General features: G+C 40.8%; 1 protein-coding gene across 3 annotated transcripts in view; it reads right to left on the bottom strand.

Annotated features, from left to right (window-relative positions):
• GTF2IRD2B (GTF2I repeat domain containing 2B) overlaps positions 1-20,175 on the bottom strand; it is an 88,360-nt gene that overhangs the window by 16,679 nt on the left and 51,506 nt on the right. For 2 of the 3 annotated variants that reach the window (XM_057487221.1, XM_057487220.1), the window contains exons 3-8: positions 12,866-13,004; positions 7,544-7,663; positions 6,162-6,524; positions 4,707-4,761; positions 4,339-4,382; positions 579-656 (exon numbers count right to left, since the gene is read on the bottom strand). In XM_057487221.1, coding sequence (XP_057343204.1) covers positions 579-656; positions 4,339-4,382; positions 4,707-4,761; positions 6,162-6,524; positions 7,544-7,663; positions 12,866-13,004 — 799 coding nt within the window. The remainder of the gene's footprint in view (positions 1-578; positions 657-4,338; positions 4,383-4,706; positions 4,762-6,161; positions 6,525-7,543; positions 7,664-12,865; positions 13,005-20,175) is intronic. The other variant, XM_036887377.2, reaches the window with a different exon arrangement.

Genomic DNA, 20,175 nt, shown 5'->3' with positions numbered 1-20,175 from the left:
CTGCCGAACTGTTCTCACACTGGAGTCCAGAAGGTTCTGGTCTTTGGGCGGAGGATCAAGCCACACAACTGCATAGACCACCAGACCACCTACCCGTGCCACATATGAAAAGTGTGTGTATTTGGTAATAATCGTCTGCTCTCCATTTAATTTGCATGATGTCAGTGAAGGAACTATTATTAGGAATGGGCATCTAAATTTCTTAACTCTTATCTTCATCTTTTAACTGTTACTATTTTCTCAGGAACTTAAGGAATAGACTGGACAGGAGAGGATTATGGGGGAAATGTTTTGAATACACAAAACACGAATATTTAGTCAATAAAGTCAAGTGAAATGCACCCTGGAATACTTTCACATTCACACATATATGCCACCTACCTAGCCTTATGGATTTAGGCTAAACAGAATCTATTTCATGAATGTAACATGTTTTCCTCTAAATGGCAGTAGGCTGGATCCTAAGAAAACACACATGGATCTTTATTACTCTTTGCTTGTTTTTCAGATGAGTGGTAATGGAAATTTTCCATCACAAATAACTTTTGGAGAAGAAAATTACTATAAAATGGGATTACCTTGTGTATTATATTGACAGTAGTTAAAATCTTCTGATTCTTTCTTGACTGAGATAGTTGTTGCTTTCATGGAAATGCCTTGAATGCAATGGAAATTATAAAATTAGTGTTAGGCCAAACCCACCAATGAAAAGTAGGACCAGCTGATCAGAGTGTTAACTCCCGGGTTCTGTTTTGATTAACACTGCAACATTATCATCAGTGAAAAAACCTGTAGCTCACGCTATCAACAAAAGGCATATCCCTTTAAAAATACAAATAATATAAAGTAATATAAAATCAGTATAAAAGGAAAGAGGGGAGGAAGAAGAGGAGGTCAAAGGAAGGAATGAAGAAGGAAGGGAGGAAAAGAAGGGAAGGAAAAAAAAGGTCTAGTTTTTAGTTCCAGGAAATTTTCCCTTTCAGGAATGGCTGAATTTACATGAAATACTCTAAGTATTCTTCTGTAATAGGACCTGAATTGGTATGTATAATCTTAATTTGCCTTTTACAAAGAAATGGGTTTCAAAACGTGGGGAAAACTTTAGTAAAGCCAAAAGCCTTTATCAGGGAAAGGTGTGGTAGATTAAATTTGCAAAAATCAGCCACAGATTTCTCCCACCCCAGGAGGCACACCTGTATGCAATGTGTCTTTCCCACTTCTCCTTTCTAGAAGTGCAGGCAGCTTCACCCTTTAGATCTGGGCCTGGCCACGGGACGTGCTTTGGCTAATGGGACACTGGCTACTGGGATGAAGGCAGAGGCTTGGGAAGTGCTCCTGCCTCAGTGCCAGCTGAGTTTGGAACCAAGCTGCCATGTGCACAGACCTGGGCTGGCCTCCTGGAGGATGGGAGACCGTAAGGAGAGAGAGGCCTGTCTCCCAGTGAGGCCTCGACCATCCAACCCCTGCCGAACCAGCCCAGGCCAGAAGGAGGGCCCAGCCAACACACAGAACTGGGAGAAGGATGGATCACTGTTTGAAGCCACTAGGTTTGGGGTGGTTTTTTACACAGCAGTAAGTAACTGATATTGAAATATACATATAATTTAATCATGAATGTTAACAGCAAAAGCAAAAACTGTGGCACAACTTGGTATTCACTGTTTAGCATTAATTTGCAAGTTCTGAGAGGTCTTCTGAAAACTTTTAACAGCTCGGTTGGTATAAGGATAGTGAGATTAGATATTAAAGAAGGTGATTATTGAAAAGGAGAATTTGTTTAGAAAAGCTGAGGAGCAGAATGGATATGGCTGATGGCCACACTAATGAAATGGAAGATTAAGTTGAGGAAATTGCTCAAAATGGGACAAAACAGGCATCTGCTGGGAATATTCAAGGGACATTATCAAATGGAGAAGTAAAAGAAAAAGAAAAAGGCTGTTTATGTGTTTGTTTTTAAGTGATCTGAAAGAATTTTCACCTATCGGTTAAGAGTTGCTGCCCCTAAAACGGGGATGGGACCTGAGGTGCGCAGACAGGTTTTGGGAGATGGGAGCTGAAGAGGGGGAGTGAAAGGCCAAGAGAAATTCTACTTCTACTTATTACTAGTCTGCATTTAAAAACTTTAACCATGTATAACTTTTATAATATTTCATAATAAAATGTTTAAGTACTAGTTTACTAGTTCCAAGTTGATTAGGACTAATGACTCTAATAGAAACATCTGATAAACACATGACAGCTATTCTGTCAAAGAAAAATTCCTCTTAATGCAGGCAATTGAAACCAGATTTGACTGTGCAGGATATAGAATTTGTTTGAAATGCTAATGAAACAGATTTATTTCAGCCTTTCCTCTAAATGAGGGGGAGTGGATGGGGGACTCAAACTCAAAGCCACCGAAACACTTTTATGTAGTAAGTGCTATGCAAACATCACAACGAATCAGGCCCTTGGATGGCCAGCTCGCCAAAGCCTGTAGGCAGCTGGAGGTGATGAACTGTATTGCATCATGAGATCTATAGTAGAAAGTCACATTAATAGGGAGCATTTTTTTTGTTTAATGTGAATCACAGCTCCAAAGAGAAGCTTCCACAAAAGCAGCCCGTTTTAAGGTTGGGTGGGAAATGCTGCTCATCCCCCCAACAGCTGGTGAGGAAGGAGGCGGGAGGCATGGGCTGTGGATCCATAGAAGGCCCTCTTGGGGAGCTGACATCCTCCCACCCCCACCCAACTTGTCTTGCCAGTCTTTAAGAGGAGAGGCTGAGACTTGGGGGGTTCTAAATTCTCTGTGAGCATCTGAGACACAGGTAGAACATATCTGAGCTCTGAAAGCCCCGGAGGCTAGATTAAACTGGGCCAGGGCACAGGCATGGCATGTGTGAGATGACGGCTCCACAGCTGAATTCTGCTCAGCTAAAATTCTTGGCTTGTTGCTTTTCATTGACTTACCTAGAATAATGAAAGTGGACAAGCACCATGATTTTTCAGACTTTGCCATTTAGGATGGACTCTGTCATTTGGGATGGGAGGCTCAGGAGCACCCGTGGCAGGAGAGGAAGACCATTGGGTATGACAGGGGAGGAGGCTGGTCCATGCATGTCCCGGGGTCCCCAGAGGGCTGAGGAGGCAGCTAAGTGTAAGCCACACCTGGACGGCTTCAGTGAGGCTGGTGTCCTGCCTTCCATTTCATTCACATAATAGACTCTAGTTTCGTTTTCTCCGCATCTTTTCTTCTTAATATTGAATATTGTTTTCTTTTGAATTTTCTTGGATTTAATTTTAACTTTATATTTTGAGCTGTTCATTTCCTATCTCTACATTGCTTTTCTAAGCATGATAACACTACTGTAGACTTACCCTCTTACAGCCAGCTCGTGTCCATATTTACTGAGTTTTGGCTTTATGTACTTATTTATTTTAGGTTTTCTAACCTTCCCACTTTTAATACTTTCAATATTTTCCCATCCCTTGATTAAACATTTGCATTAAAAATATTCTTTTCTTATTTTTAGCTATTTAACATTTCCCTCTAATTAATGCCATTTTTATTTTTTTAAGGGGTGGGTAGAGGCAGGGATGGAAATCAACTATTCTCATCCATCATAGAGGGACTTTTTTCCTAAAGACATGTCACAGTGATGCAGGTCTATTGTAGAACATTTATAAATGACAGCAGAGTGCAAGAAAGAGTAAAGTATGTCCAAAACGAGAACACTGCTCTATGTAAATCCAGGCATAATTCAAATGTGTATTCAAGGCCTTTTACTCATTTTGCAGTCAGGTTCTAATTTACATATAACTAAAATAATATTTTGTCCACAAATGGATCTACTTAATAGCATCCTAGTACCTAGTATTTACTGCATCAGAAGGCTCTTTGGTCTAGCTATTTGAGTAGAATATTATTATTCTGCAGCTAAGGCTCCATTTGAGGTTCATTAGTGCCCTAGTCATCATTTTTTTGTTGTTGCTTTTTTTGGACTTTCTAAGAGACCATCATGTCACCTGTGAACAAAGTTTTATTTCATCATTCCCAATCTATATACCTTTTATTTCCTTTTCTTGTCTTATTGCATTAGCTAGGACTTCCAGTATGATGTCAGAAGGGAGTAGTGAGATGGGACATCCTTGCCTTGACCCTGATCTTGGTGGGAAAGATACAGTTTATCACCATTTATATAATGTTAGCTATAGTTTTTTCATAGATTTCTAAAATTATGTGGGGGAAGGTCCCCTCTATTCCTATTTTAGTGAAATTCTAAATTTTTTAAAGTAAAACAAAAGAAAGTAAATGATAACCTGCTAAATATTTTATTCTAGAAGCATAAGTGTACATACCAGAATCTTCCATGGGTTCACTTTTCACATTGACAGGGCCACAACTGAAAGTAAAAGGGAACCCCAGTCAAGACAGGGTAAAAACTACCACAGATGTCTGGACACTGGGTTCAAATTCCCTGAGCTCCATGCCATCTATCTCCCCCAGAGCCCTGGCCCGACCAATCTGAATGCAGAACGGCTTCAGTTTTACCATTAACTGTCTTAAAAATCTGTTACAAAATTAAAGGTGTTAATTGAATATAGCCTTATAATCCCAAATGTCCTTTTGAATAAAGAATATATAACAAACTCAGGAAGACTTTCCCTAGTCTAAAAACTAACACTAAGGGGTCAGATGTGGATTTTATTTTTTACTAATCCCTTACCTTTCATTCAGTGATGTCGCTGATCTCTCAGCATCTGGAACCATCACAGGCCCACCTGTGCAGAAGTAAAAAGACACACACTAGCACCTTTCTGCACCCTGAAATATGACAACATTCAAAGGCATACAGAGTGAAAGCAAATACACAGGAAACAGAACTTCCAGCTCTAGGTCATCATGGAAGAAAAGAGGGTGGAAAGACCAACTCAGAGCAGTCCCAGCATCTACGGCCATTGGTGTGGGCAGAATGGGGGCTGAGGAGCAGATGGGGCCAGAGAGACCTCGTGCAAGTTATTAAATCTCCCTATGCCTCACTTTCCTCATCTGAAAATGGCAGTTGGGTGAGGATTAATTAATAAATGCTAAGTGCTTATAACAGTGCCTGGCAAAGTGTAAACACTAAATAAGCATCTGCCACTATTATTATTCAATAATGAAAATACAAGCCACCTGGGGCAACAATCACCTGGTCACCTGCAACCCCTCACCCTCAGGCCCCTCCTTTAATGTAAGAGACAGGATTCCAGGAACACACAGTTGATCCAGAAACAGATTCAGCTCTGCGGGTAGTGCATGTGCAGAAGAATGCCATGTAGCTCTCTGTACCCTGGCAATGTGACTCATGAACTGTGCGACCCCACCACATGCCCAGGCCATTTCATTTCTGTACCTATGCAGGCTCAGCACAACACCCTCTTTAGACCTGGTCTTTCAAGAACAGCTACGGCCCAAGGTTTCCAACTATGTTCCAGAATAATAATCTGAGAAAATAAGAAGGGGGCATAGGTGGATTTATAAATGCTTCTGGGTAAGATGACTATTTTGGCGGGGTCCCTTCATCATTATAAGTTAAGGAGATTGTGAGGGGTCCTGGGCTTCCCTGAAGAACCAGCCTGTCATGACCCTGCTGACCTTGGGGGCCAGCTCCTCCTGAAGCCCTTCCCAGGGACCCTCAGGATTTCCTCCAGCCACCCTGAGAGCTCCATGGGTCACCCCTGGTTCTCTGCAGGACAGTCTTATTCCTTCTCCTAGACCATGAGCCTCAGAAGCGTGGGAATGGTCTCATTTCCTATATCTACTCCTGAGCCCGCTAATGCTGGCCCGTGGCTGCTCTGGGCAAAGACCAAAAGCGATCCAGCATCCTCGTGCTCCTGTGCTCAGGGACACGTTATGCCCTCCTGCCCTTGATGGTCTGGAGATGGCAATCAGCCGGTGGGACAGATGGGAGGAGCACTGCACCTTGGCTCTCCTGGCCAGGTGTGTCCTACCTTCCCTGAGCTGCCCACCCTGCAAACAGCACAACCCCCAAATCCTGGCTGACAGAGGCTGCCTCCTAGCGGGAGAAGGCAAAGAATAAACAAGCTTTACAACGTGCCTAACTTGCATTTTAATTAAGAGAAGCAGAACTGGTTTGGCAGCCAAGGGCAGTCACCAGGTCTGAGATGCTGTCACTTACCGAGCTGATTTGCGGGACCTAGGAAAGGTCTGCAAGAAACCAACATGGACACACGAGAAAGATTAAACATCTGAAAAACCAGCTGCAAAGTGTAGCAAGACATCATTAATAAACCCTGAGTTAAACTATCAGTGTATCTGCAAATGAGCTGCCTGGTATGAGGGGGTCGAGCCTGCCACCTGTTTATGATGAATGAAATCCCCACTTTGTTCTCCAAAATCCATTTCAGGGTGGCCAGATCGTAGTTCTCAGGGTGTTGAAAAGCCACTCCTTCTGGAAGCCCCTCTACCACCACAGCCTCCTGGTCTCTCAGCATCTTCTCATACGGAACAGGCACCATTGCTGTCGTCCCCAGGGCTTTACCTAGAAGAGGCAGGATGTCTTTACGCAGTATGAGCATGAAAATGTAGTCAGTTTCATTTAATGTAATAAACACAGGTGGTGATACTTGGCTTTGAGTATACATTAAAAGCGAAAATGCCCTATTCCTCTGTATCTATCCCAAGTTTAAAAATTCCCAGCCAAAGGGATGAAAGAAAAAACTTATGTTTTACTTTAAATCTTCACATGAGGAAGGGGTTGCACAATTTGGGGTACTCAACCTGGAACACCTTGGGCTGCACAGGGCACCCCATGGTTACTGCCAAAACAGGATGAGAGCCCCCACCCAAAGCTTAACCACCCCTAGGTCCCACCGCACAAAGCAGGCCAACATACATCTGGTAAAGTTATGGAGTCAACATGGCCTCACATCCCTGTCTGGGGTCATGTCAGTCTTCTCACACTGGCTGGCCACCTCTGAGGCAAAGGAGCCCCATTTCTCATAGAGAAGTGAAGCCTGAGATCCTAAGATCCTCTGAGCTGGGGACCCCCAAAGTCAAATGCTCACAGGGACCTGCAGGACACATGAATGTGTGAAGCTGTCTAGGAATGATAAACGAGGCCCTACAGTGCTGTAAGGTGCTGCTATAGCAATTAAGTTCAGCACCTGTACAGTTATTAGGGTACCTAGCTTTTTAAAACACTGTAAGTATTACAATCCCCATCTGTGGAAAGATGTGGGTAGGTGGAGAGACCAGTGAGGGTGGTGAGGCTGGTGATGAAACCCACAGTAAGCATATTGGCCATGTGGTAGGGGCTTCCTGAAACGGAAGCAAAGGATGAAAGCTGCTCAGTGCGGAGGTTTCAATGGACCAGAAGAGACTAAGTTATCTTCTATATGAAGACTTAATCTGGTACTTAGACCCAGCTCTTTGCTTGATGAGAACATGGATTTTTGAATGTTAGAGACATTTTAAATAGTCACACTAAAAAAGTGATCTGAACACTGTCCTACTCCTCAGTGAACTGTTCAGGGAGTTAATGCGTAAAGTGAACTTTACCGTAACAAAAGCAGAAATAGTCTTCGACTGCTTTTCTGAGTATTTCCTTTTCCCCTGACTCTATCTGCACCTCGTGTGCAGGGCATGGGGGTTTCATCTCAAGCGACCCTTTGGCAACACCTGTGAACAAGTAATCATCACTAAGTCAGTATGAGAGCAGCTGTGCTATGTGCTTCCTCAATGTCAAGGCTTCTGGTATTGAAAGGGAGAAGGGAAAAAAGGGAATAAACATAAAACAAGATCTCTTAATTAAAAACAACAACAAAGGACAGGGTGTTTACAGTGAACAGGATAATATAACATGGCGATCATCTCTAAAATGAATCTACACATAAACAACTATAAGTAATTCAACACATAAGGAAATGCCCATAATGCAAAGGGAATTAGAATGGCAGTGCTATTTGCTGTACAGTCTGGACGTAAGTCGCCATGTAGGAAGACCTTCTCCACTGAGCACGTTCAGGACCAGTCCCACAACCGCTTGCTTCTCCAAAGGCTTTGAAACTAATTGTTTTAATTAGAGTTAGCCAAGACAGAAACCACCCAATAATTTGAATGGGAAAGCTTAATAAGAGAATCATTAGCTACTAAGGGGCACTGAGAACACTGGAGAATATATAAGTAGGTAGCAGAGCAGCGTCTAATGCCAGGGCCGCAGTCGCTCCCCAGAGGGAGGCACTAATCTGGAAGAGGGTCCCCCTGGCGCTGAGATCCAGGCTTCTCTGGGGAGGACCAGCCATGGCCTATTGGGAGTAGAACAGTCGAGGCAGGAAGCAGGGTACCAGGGAAACCGCTGGCAAGTTGCCCACTGGGTGCCTGCCAGACTTGCTGTCCCTCTGGGGCACCGGCAGAGCTCTGGAAACCATCTATAGGGTGCTGCCAACAGAACTTTCTGGAAACCACATTCTGGGGTACTGGCAGAACTCCCTGGGAAGCTGCCTGTGGGTATGGGGCCATTGAAATTTGCTGGGAAACCTTCTGGAACTTCCTGGGCTGTGGGTGAGACTTGCTGGGAAGCTTGTGGGAAGCCAGTGGAAATGACTGGAAACAGCATGTGAGGGTGCCACTGGGGGCCACCACATGCCACAGATGTGAACAGGTGAGAACCCACTAGTCAGGAAGGGATGCTCCTTCCTCCTGCAGGGGCCTCAGAGTCCCCTTCTAACAAAGCTAAACGCTGTGCCAGCTGCCTAGGGAGAGATGTTTGCAGGGTCCAGCTCCATTATCACAATGCAGGCAAAGAAGTGGGATGTGGAGTAGAGTGGCAATAAATTGGTAACTGTCACACTGAAGATTGTCACACAGTGACTTCTTGAGCCAGTGGGGCCCACACAACAGAGTTATGTTCTAAGGGCAAATGTAAGGCAAAAAATATGTAAAGGCAAAATTATACAGCAGAAGGATCAGTGACCTCAAAGAAAGGTCAAAAGAAGTTAATCCAACCTGAAGCTTGAATAGGAAAAAGAATGGGAAAATAATAAAAAAGGAACAGAGCTTTAATTACCTGTAGAACACTATCAATTTTCTTGCCTATGTTTAAGTAAAGAAGAAAATGGATATCAGAGTACATACTTGAAAAGATAATGGCCAAAAACAAAAATTGCTGGTGGTATTGACCTGCAGATTCACTAAACTCCAAAGACCAAGAGGGTAAAAACAAGGAGACCATGACTAGGTACAGGACAGTCCAGCTGTTGAAAAACAAAGATGAAACAGAGCTGGAAAAAAGATACACTACCTTCTGAGGAAGAAAGATTAAGAATTCTAACCTGACTTTGTACTTAAAAACAGTGGAAGCCAGAAGGCAATAGAATGAAACTTTCAAAGGCCTGAAAGAAAAAAGTTGCCAAGATAGAATTCTGCATGAAATAATAATATTCTTCAAAAACAACAGCAGGAGAGTGACATGAGCAAGACTAGACTAAGAAGCAAAAGGCCTTCCTTCCCCATAATGCACTGAGTTAACAATACAGTCAGGGCACCTGTGAGAATCTACAGACCAGTTGAGAAACCACAGCTCCCAAGCCACTGTCAAACCAAGGAGGAATTCCAGCACAGGGGCAGGAAAATTCCGGGCCTTGGGTGCACCTATTCACGCCTCTCCCTCTGTATGGCATAGTGCTGAGCAACTAAGAGGAAACCACCCACCCTGGGGCTCCTCCCTTGGGATGGAAACAAGAGTGGTCTATGTGTGTGTCCAGCATTCTGGCTCACCTGGGCACTGCTGGAGGAACTGGTTTCTGCCTAGAATGACTCAGAGCACTGAATGGATTGGTGCCAGAGTTTGGAAAGTGACAGACTGCTTGAAGCAAGCATAATAATAAGGTGTGACAGGATTTATAATATGTTAGGGCCAGAGGGAAGTAAACAGAACTATAGTTTAAGGTTCTTACATTGCAGATGTAGCTATAAGATATTAATTTTAGATTCACTGGGATAGATTAGGAGGGCATACTGCAGTCCCCAAATCAATAAAAAAATAAAGAAAACAAAGAGCTGTATTCTCAATGTAAAATGATACAGGGAAATAGGCATAAAGTAGCAAAGAAAATACTGGACAAACAGAAAAAAACAGCAAGACAGAAGCCTTAGAGTAGACCATATAAATAATTATATTAAGTGTAAATGGATGAAACAATCCAAAGAGAAGAGATTTTTCAGACTGGTTTTAAAAAGAAAGAGACACAGATTAAATTTAAAGACATAACAGGTAGAAATTAATGAATGGAAAAAGATATGACACTATATAATATAGCTGGTGTGGCTATATTAGTACAAGACAAAGTAGACTTTAAGATCAGGAATACCAATGGAAACAAAGAGGAACATTTCATGAGGAAAAAAGGGTCAATTCACCAGGAAAACATTACAATCCTAAATGTGTATTTATCTAATAATACAGCTTCAATATATGAAGCAAACAGTACTGCTAAAAGGAGGAACAAATACACAATATAGTTAGAGATTTTAACATCCCTCTGTCATTAACTGATAAAATAAGTAGACAAAAATCAGAATGACACAGATGAATTGAATAACATTATTTAACAACTTGACCCAATTAGTCCATTAAATGGAGAGTCCCAAATTCTTTTCAAGTGCATATGGAATATTCACCAACATAAATGGTGTGCTAAGTCATAAATTAGGTCTTAATAAATTCAAAAGGATTAAAATATAGCATGTTTTTGGACTATAATGAGATTTAATTGGAAATCAATATAAAAAAAAATCCCCAGATATTAGGATATTAAGTAATATGGGACCAGAGGAAAAAAAGAACTAAGTAGGGATATTAGAAAGTTATTTTGAACTAAATTATAAAGAAAACATATAGTGAAAACACAAGTGCGGAGGTTTCAATGGACCAGAAGAGACTAAGTTATCTTCTATATGAAGACTTAATCTGGTACTTAGACCCGGAATGCAGTTAAAGCGGAACCTAAAGGGAAAATTATAACCTTAAATGCATATTTAAAATAAAGCCAATGACCTAGTTACCAAATCAAGAACTTATAAAGGCAATTAATTCAAAGAAATTTCAAAGAAATTATAATGAAATAATAAAGGTAACTGTAGAACCAAATGACAAAGAAAATAGGCAAAAATAGAGAAAAATCAATAAAACCAAAAGGTGGTGCACTGGAGAGGTAAGTAAAATCAATGAATCCCTTTTAAGATTAATGAAGAAAAAAAGAGAGGAAACACAAATTGTGTTTCCTCATCAGAAACAAAAGTAGAGACATCAATATGACAGGTGCTAAAATTATATGGCAAATATCATAAACCATTTCATGCCAACAACTTTGACAATTTAAATGAAGTGAACAGATTAAAGTTGAAAAAATAAAGTTTACTGAAATGGGTACAAGAAGAAATAGGAAATGTGAGGAGTTGTGCATCTGAAAAATAAGCAAGCAGCTGTGAAACTTTAAAAAAAAACTTGTCACTAAATTTTAGGGACTAGAAATCCAATGGGCAGCTGACATTACTGAATTGAGAATACCCTTCCTGTCCACCAATTATACACTCAGTGTATTGTTTAAAGACTGCTTCATTTTTGAATCTATCTTCTTAATAGTGGAGACCTAATTTGGTCTTCAATGTTAATCTGATCACTCAGTCCTTCTCTCAATGTTAATCTGATCACTCAGTCCTAATCTTGGATAGGTATAGATTTGCTTTGCAGTCAAGCGGCATAGATGTGTATATATACATATATGTATTCCCTCTGACAACCCTCTGAAACATCTCTATTTATCTCTCTCTCCACTCCCACCCCCACCATTATATTCTCTGATAAACCTCAACTTTTGTGGGGTTTGTCTTTTCTTCTCAATACTTCTTACAGTGGTGGAGATAACCAGTAGGAGAAGGTTTTAACACCCTACACTAGTTTCCCTTACTTAGGCCACACAAGCTCTGGAAAAAGTGAAACCTCGCTGACATGGCTTCTGGAAACCAGCAGGGGGAGCTCTCAGGCCAAACCACTCTGCCTCAGTTGCAGACCCAGCCTGGAGAGAGGGACTTTGCAAAACCTAAATACTGCATTACCACCCAGCAGGAGGAAGATTTCCTCCTCCGGCAACAGCTCAGCCAAAGAAACTGTCACAATTCAGCCAATAAGAAGCCACAATGCTGGGAATTCCCAGTTTATGCAATGGACTTTTTAGTTTATAGGAGCACCCCCCACCTTGCCACCTTCAAGTTTGCCCTTTCCTTTTATAAAGAGTGTTCCTCTCCTTTGTTTGTTAGACTTGCCTATGGTTAGGCTATAACTTGCTTGTCCTGAATTGCAGTTCTCTGCTATTCTGGAACAAACTCACTTTTGTTGGTAAAATAACTGACTTATTTTTAAGGTTAACAGCTCACTAATGCTCTTGGACACTTGTAACACAATTGGCTTATTGAAAGCTCTGAAAGTCCCATAGTAAAGAACAGGCTAAAGGAGTATAATGATTACTAACACAAAGGAATACCTCACAAGCCCAGAAAGAATTTTTCCCCTTTCCTTTGGGAAGGTGTTAAATATCTTTTTTAAAGTGGGTTTATTTTAGGAATCAAAGACAATTTACTCTTTGTTCTTCAAATACATTCTACAAAACCAGAGTCTTGCTGAGGACACAGTACAAAATACATTGACTGTATTTCTTGGACTCAGTGTTAAGTTGGTATTCACTAGTATGGCAAGTCAAAGGAGATGTGTGAGAACCATATTTAGGAAATACTTTATGACATCTTACAAGAAAACATTATGTAAGTCTTGCCTGCAAGTATTTTAAGATTTACGTTACAAAGGACAAAATTATTAACACCTACAGTATTTTGCAAAGTCCTTCTGCAAGTCTGTCCTGGCATTAATAAATGCACGTCCTCTCTCAGTTCCCACGACAAAGACGTCTGTTTCATACATTGCGATGCAGGCCACTTCTGCCTTAGACTTGGCCAGTTCCTTACACTGAAAACAGAAAAAAAAAATGAAGTATTACATATAAGGGCAGACCCAGATCTTGGGGGGCCCGAGAGGTCTGCTTTAAGAAAAGAATACAAAATTCAGTACAAAAGTTGAGTATTTATTTAGAATGGAACAATCAAGAAAAAAAGCTGAACAAATTTATCAAGCAAATGTCATAACATCAAACGCATGGAAGCTCTGTGCCCTTTCCCCATACCTTGCCCTATGCATCTCTTTCATCTGGCTGTTCCTGAGTTATAGTCTTTTATAAAAAACTGGCAATACAGAAAAAATCTGAAATGTCCTAAATTAGGTGACAAAAGGACTAGAGATTGAGGGAGGTAAGTAAGAAAAGAACAGTAGCTCAGCAGAAACTCCACACTCCTGGATGAGACACTTTCAACAATTATCTAGAAGGTCCCCATGGCCACTGCACCCCCCTGGTGTGACCACTATCTGACCACCATCAACAACCAATCCACAAGCCTTCTCTGTGTGTGGACTAACCACCTATGCCAGGGCTTTCCCCAGCTTCATGTACACCTGCCTTTCTTATCTGTAGCCACTGTGAACTTAAAGAACTTTCTTTCCTTGGGACCCCTCATAACGTGCCCTCTTTCCTGAGGGCAAGTTGTCTCTGTGAACTGGCTTTGCTGCTTGGGACAGTAACTGCCTGTCCCACGACTGAGTCCTTATCTGGCTGCATCTGTAAAAGCTCAATAAACACTTTTATTCCAGAGGTCTCTTGGTCTCTATAGAGTTTTTGATTTGTCACTGGTAATCTAGTAAGTAAAATGCTTCTCTGAGATCTGTGGGCCATTCTAGCTGATTAATCAACCCCAAGGAGTGTGTCTTAGGAATGTCTACTTTGCACAGCTGGTCAGAAGCTTAGGAGACAACCTGAACTTGGAATTGGCATTTAAAGGATGCATGCATGTTGCGGGGGGTGGGGGGCATCTTGAGGGACTGAGATCTTAATCAGTGGGATCAGACACTGTCTCTAGTTAGATCATACCAGAATTGAGTTGGACTGTGGGACTCCCAGCTGGTGCTGGAGCACTGCCTGGGGGTGCGGACATCTCCACACACATTGGAACTGGGTGAAGAATCCCAATATGCCTTTTTTCCCTATATTTTTGGCTGCAGACTCCTTGCCTTACCCTTTGACAACAATTCTATAATTTCTATGGAGACAGTAGAGAGAGAACCTAGCATTTCCTCCAACATGGTTGACTACATTTTATTATTGATGGTAGAAGATATATAAAACATGGGAACTCATACAGAATCCCAATATGCATTTTTTCCCACATTTTTGGCTGCAGACTCTTTGCCTTACCCTTTGACAACAATTCTTTAATTTCCATGGAGACAAAAGAGAGAACCCAGTATTTCCTAACATGGTTGATTACATTTTTTATCTTTTTAATTTTTTTAATCTTTAATTTTGTTATCATTAATCTACAATTATATGGAGAACATTATGTTTACTAGTCTCCGTGTTGTACGGAGTACACCAAGTCGCCCTGACAAACCTGATTACAGTCACTGTCCATCAGCGTAGTAAGATGCTACAGAATCACTACTTGTCTTCTCTGTGTTGCACAGCCCTCACCGTGCCCCCCCCACATTATACATGCTAATCGTAACGCCCCCTTCCTTTTTCCCTGCCCTTATCCCTCCCTTCCCACCCATCCTCCCCAGTCCCTTTCCATTTAGTAACTGTTAGTCCATTCTTGGGTTCTGTGATTCTGCTGCTGTTTTGTCCCTTCAGTTTTTCTTTGTTCTTATACTCCACATATGAGTGAAATCATTTGGTACTTGTCTTTCTCCACCTGGCTTATTTCACTGAGTATAATACCCTCTAGCTCCATCCATGTTGTTGCAAATGGTAGGAATTTTTTTCTCCTTATGGCTGAATAATATTCCATTGTGTATATGTACCACATCTTCTCTATCCATTCATTGACTGATGGACACTTAGGTTGTTTCCATTTGTTGGCTATTGTAAATAGTGCTGTGATAAACATAGGGGTGCATCTGCCTTTTTCAAAATGGGCTGCTGCATTCTTAGGGTAAATTCCTAGAAGTGGAATTCCTGGGTCAACTGGAATTTCTATTTTGAGCTTTTTGAGGAACCTCCATACTGCTTTCCACAATGGTTGAATTAATTTACATTCCCACCAGCAGTGTAGGAAGGTTCCCTTTCTCCACAACCTTGCCAACATTTGTTGTTGTTTGTCTTTTGGATGGTGGTGATCCTTACTGGTGTGAGGTGATATCTCATTGTGGTTTTAATTTGCATTTCTCTGATGACTAGTGATGTGGAGCATCTTTTCATGTGTCTGTTGGCCATCTGAATTTCTTCTTTGGAGAACTATTTGTTCAGCTCCTCTGCCCATTTTTTTTTGTTATCATTAATCTAAAATTACATGAACAACATTATGTGTACTAGGCTCCCCCCTTCACCAAGTCCCCCCCACACCCCATTACAGTCACCGTCCATCAGCGTAGTAAGATGCTGTAAAATCACTACTTGTCTTCTCTGTGTTGATGAGCCCACCCCATAAGTCCCCACATTATACATGCTCATTGTAATGTCCCCTTTCTTTTCTCTGCCCTTATCCCTCCCCTCCCACCCATCCTCCTTTGTTCCTTTCCCTTTGGCAACTGTTAGTCCATTCGTGGGTTCTGTGATTCTGCTACTGGTTTGTTCCTTCAGTTTTTCTTTGTTCTTATCCTCCACATATGAGTGAAATCATTTGGTACTTGTCTTTCTCTGCCTGGCTTATTTCACTGAGCATAATACCCTCTAGCTTCATCCATGTTGTCGAAAATGGTAGGATTTGTTTTCTTCTTATGGCTGAATAATATTCCATTGTGTATATGTACCACATCTTCTTTATCCAATCATTGACTGATGGACATTTAGGTTGCTTCCATTTCTTGGCTATTGTAAATAGTGCTGCGATAAACATAGGGGTGTATCTGTCTTTTTCAAACTGGGCTGCTGCATTCTTTTTTTTTGAGAGGGCATCTCTTGTATTTATTGATCAAATGGTTGTTAACAACTATAAAATTCTGTAAAGGAGACTCAATGCACAATCCTTAATCAACACCAAGCCTAATTCTCAACAGCCTTCAATCTTCTGAAGCATAATGAACAAGTTCTTACATGGTGAACAAGTTCTTACATAGTGAATAAGTTCTTACATGGTGAACAGTGCAAGGGCAGTCATATCACAGAAACTTTCGGTTTTGATCACGCATTATGAACTATAAACAATCAGGTCAAATGTGAATATTCGTTTGACTTTTATACTTGACTTATATGTGAATCTCACATTTCTCCCTTACTATTATTATTATTATTATTTTTAATAAAATGCTGAAGTGGTAAGTAGATGCAAGATAAAGGTCGAAAACATAGTTTAGTGCTGTAAGAGGGGAAATGTAGATGATCAGGTGTGTGCCTCTAGACTAAGTATTAATCCAAGCTAGACAAGGGCAACAAAACATCCACGGATGCAGAAGATTTCTCTCAAAACAGGGGGGGTGAGGTTCTAAGCCTCATCTCTGTTGATCCCCAATTTCTCACCTGATGGCCCCCCTGCGACTGTGCCTGTCTTAGGTTGTTCCTACCTTGAGGAATCTTACCCGTCTCTGGCTAACCAGTCATCTTCCGGGGTCATAGAGGAAAATGTAAAGTTGGTAAGTGAGAGAGAAGCAATATTGTTTGAAAAGGTTAGCTTTTTACTTCTTTGCATATTTATGCCCTGTGGCTTCTATGCCCTGCATTTGTCTTGCCACTTGTCTTACCACTTGGAAGAATTATGAAACTTGGTAATTTTGATATGAGGCACAAATTCTACTTAAGGGTTGTAATTAGGAAGGAAGAAGAAAAGCTATAGAAGTAGCAGACAGAAGAAAACATGGGAAGATTGATTATTTCTTTGACATATCTTCTTGTAGTGTAACATAACCATTAGGTTTTAAACTACTAATTAAATTGCGTGCACACATTAACATAATAGGAATACAGCTACATAACCAAAGTAGACCTACAATTACCAGCCATAACCAGTGAAACCAAGAAAACCAGTTAGGCACCCTAAGCATTTGTGAAAACTTATCAATAATATGATGGATATTGTCTAACTGAATTTGAATAGTTTGAGAAAAATCAGACAAATTAAAACAACACATTCCTGGCAACTGTTCACATCCCATATGTTCTTTCAACAGTAGACAGTCTATAGTTGCACGATTTTGGAGCGCTGAAACTTGCACTTCTCCTAATTCTTGGTTGAATTCCGACAGTATAGATCCAGTCAAATTTGTTGTTTTACTGTATGCACAGGCCAGCTTAGATATCCCAGTCTTCATTCCAATGGCAAGTCCAGGAATCGGTGGGATGAATGCAGCTACAACTGCAACAGCGCCAGGATCTTTGTTGAAGTTTTTTGATGATCATCTTCTGGAATGACTCTTCCAGAGGATGTTGATGTTGGAAGTTCTTCTTCGTATCATATCTTAATTTGTTTTCTGGGTAGCCAAATTAGGCTTTGATTCTCTGTATAAACACAAACAAACCCTTTCCCCACATTTTGACATGACTTTTATACCATTGTGAAGAACCTATTGGAGATCACCACACAGGAACTGCTTTTTTTTTTTTAAGAGAAAGGAATATTATCAGAAAAATGTACTTCCATAGCTGATCATCTGACACCCTTTAAAAGATCAAAATTAAGGATATGTAAACCATGCATTAATTGTTGATTTGCAGTTAGTTTTATCCTATCAGGGAGTAATCCCCCTTTTCTTTTTTTTTTTGTTATCATTAATCTACAATTACATGAAGAATATTATGTTTACTAGGCTCTCCCCTACACCAAGTCCCCCCCACAAACCCCATTACAGTCACTGTCCGTCAGCATAGCAAAATGTTGTAGAATCACTACTTGACTTCTCTGTGTTGCACAGCCCTCCCCTTTCTCCCACCCCCCACATTATGCATGCTAATCATAATACCCCCTTTCTTCTTCCCCACCCCTTATCCCTCCTGACCCACCCATTCTCCCTGGTCCCTTTCCCTTTGGTAACTGTTAGTCCATTCATGGGTTCTGTGATTCTGCTGCTGTTTTGTTCCTTCAGTTTTTCCTTTGTTCTTATACTCCACAGATGAGTGAAATCATTTGGTATTTGTCTTTCTCCGCTTGGCTTATTTCACTGAGCATAATGCCCTATAGCTCCATCCAGGTTGTTGCAAATGGTAGGATTTGTTTTCTTCTTATGGCTGAATAATATTCCATTGTGTATATGTACCACATCTTCTTTATCCAGTCATCTACTGATGGACACTTAGGTTGCTTCCAATTCTTGGCTATTGTAAATAGTGCTGCGATAAACACAGGGGTGCATCTGTCTTTTTCAAAATGGGCTGCTGCATTCTTAGGGTAAATCCCTAGGAGTGGAATTCCTGGGTCAAATGGTAAGTCTATTTTGAGCATTCTGAGAAACCTCCATACTGCTTTCCACAATGGTTGAAATAATTTACATTCCCACCAGCAGCATAAGAGGGTTCCCCTTTCTCCACAACCTCGCCAACATTTGTTGTTGTTTGTCTTTTGGATGGTAGCCATCCTTACTGGTGTGAGGTGATATCTCATTGTGGTTTTAATTTGCATTTCTCTGATGACTAGTGATGTGGAGCATCTTTTCATGTGTCCGTTGGCCATCTGAATTTATTTTTTGGAGAACTGTCTGTTCAGTTCCTCTGCCCATTTTTTAATTGGATTATTTGTTTTTTGTTTGTTGAGGTGGGTGAGCTCTTTATATATTTTGGATGTCAAGCCTTTGTTGGATCTGTCATTTACAAATATATTCTCCCATACTGTAGGGTACCTTTTTGTTCTATTGATGGTGTCTTTTGCTGTACAGAAGCTTTTCAGCTTGATATAATCCCACTTGTTCATTTTTGCTGTTGTTTTCCTTGCCCGGGGAGATATGTTCAAGAAGAGGTCACTCACGTTTATGTCAAAGAGATTTTTGCCTATGTTTTTTTCTAAGAGTTTTATGGTTTCATGACTTACATTCAGGTCTTTGATCCATTTCGAATTTACTTTTGTGTATGGGGTTAGACAGTGGTCCAGTTTCATTCTCTGACATGTAGCTGTCCCATTTTGCCAGCACCATCTGTTGAAGAGACTGTCATTTCCCCATTGTATGTTCATGGCTCCTTTATCATATATTAATTGGTCATACATGTTTGGGTTAATGCCTGGAGGAGTCTCTATTCTGTTCCACTGGTCTGTGGCTCTGTTCTTGTGCCAGTACCAATTGTCTTGATTACTGTGGCTTTGTAGTAGAGCTTGAAGTTAGGGAGTGAGATCCCCCCCACTTTATTCTTCCTTCTCAGGATTGCTTTGGCTATTCGGGGTCTTTGGTGATTCCATATGAATTTTTGAACTATTTGTTCCAATTCATTGAAGAATGCTGCTGGTAATTTGATAGGGATTACATCAAATCTGTATATTGCTATGGGCAGATGGCCATTTTGACTATATTAATTATTCCTAGCCAAAAGCATGGGATGAGTTTCCATTTGTTAGTGTCCTCTTTAATTTCTCTTAAGAGTGTCTTATAGTTTTCAGGGTATAGGTCTTTCACTTCCTTGGTTAAGTTTATTCCTAGGTATTTTATTCTTTTTGATGCAATTCTGAATGGAATTGTTTTCTTGATTTCTCTTTCTATTAGTTCATTATTAGTGTATAGGAAAGCTATCGATTTCTGTGTGTTGATTTTGTATCCTGCAACTTACTGAATTCCGATATTACTTCTAGTAGTTTTGGAGTGGAGTCTTTAGGGTTTTTAATGTACAATATCATGTCATCTGCAAATAGTAACAGTTTGAGTTCTTCTTTACCAATCTGGATTCCTTGTATTTCTTTGTTTTGTCTGATTGCCGTGGCTAGGACCTCCAGTACTATGTTGAATAACAGTGGGGAGAGTGGGCATCCCTGTCTTGTACCCAATCTCAGAGGAAAAGCTTTCAGCTTCTCACTGTTCAGTATGATGTTGGGTATGGGTTTATCATATATGGGTTTATCATATTATGTTGAGGTACTTGCCCTCTATACCCATTTTATCATGAATGGATGTTGAATTTTGT

This window comes from Manis pentadactyla, chromosome 10 (assembly GCF_030020395.1).
Source record: "Manis pentadactyla isolate mManPen7 chromosome 10, mManPen7.hap1, whole genome shotgun sequence".
NCBI classification, from domain to species: domain Eukaryota; kingdom Metazoa; phylum Chordata; class Mammalia; order Pholidota; family Manidae; genus Manis; species Manis pentadactyla.
Note: the sequence above shows the minus strand (reverse complement) of the source record. Positions and strands in the feature narration are given on the sequence as shown.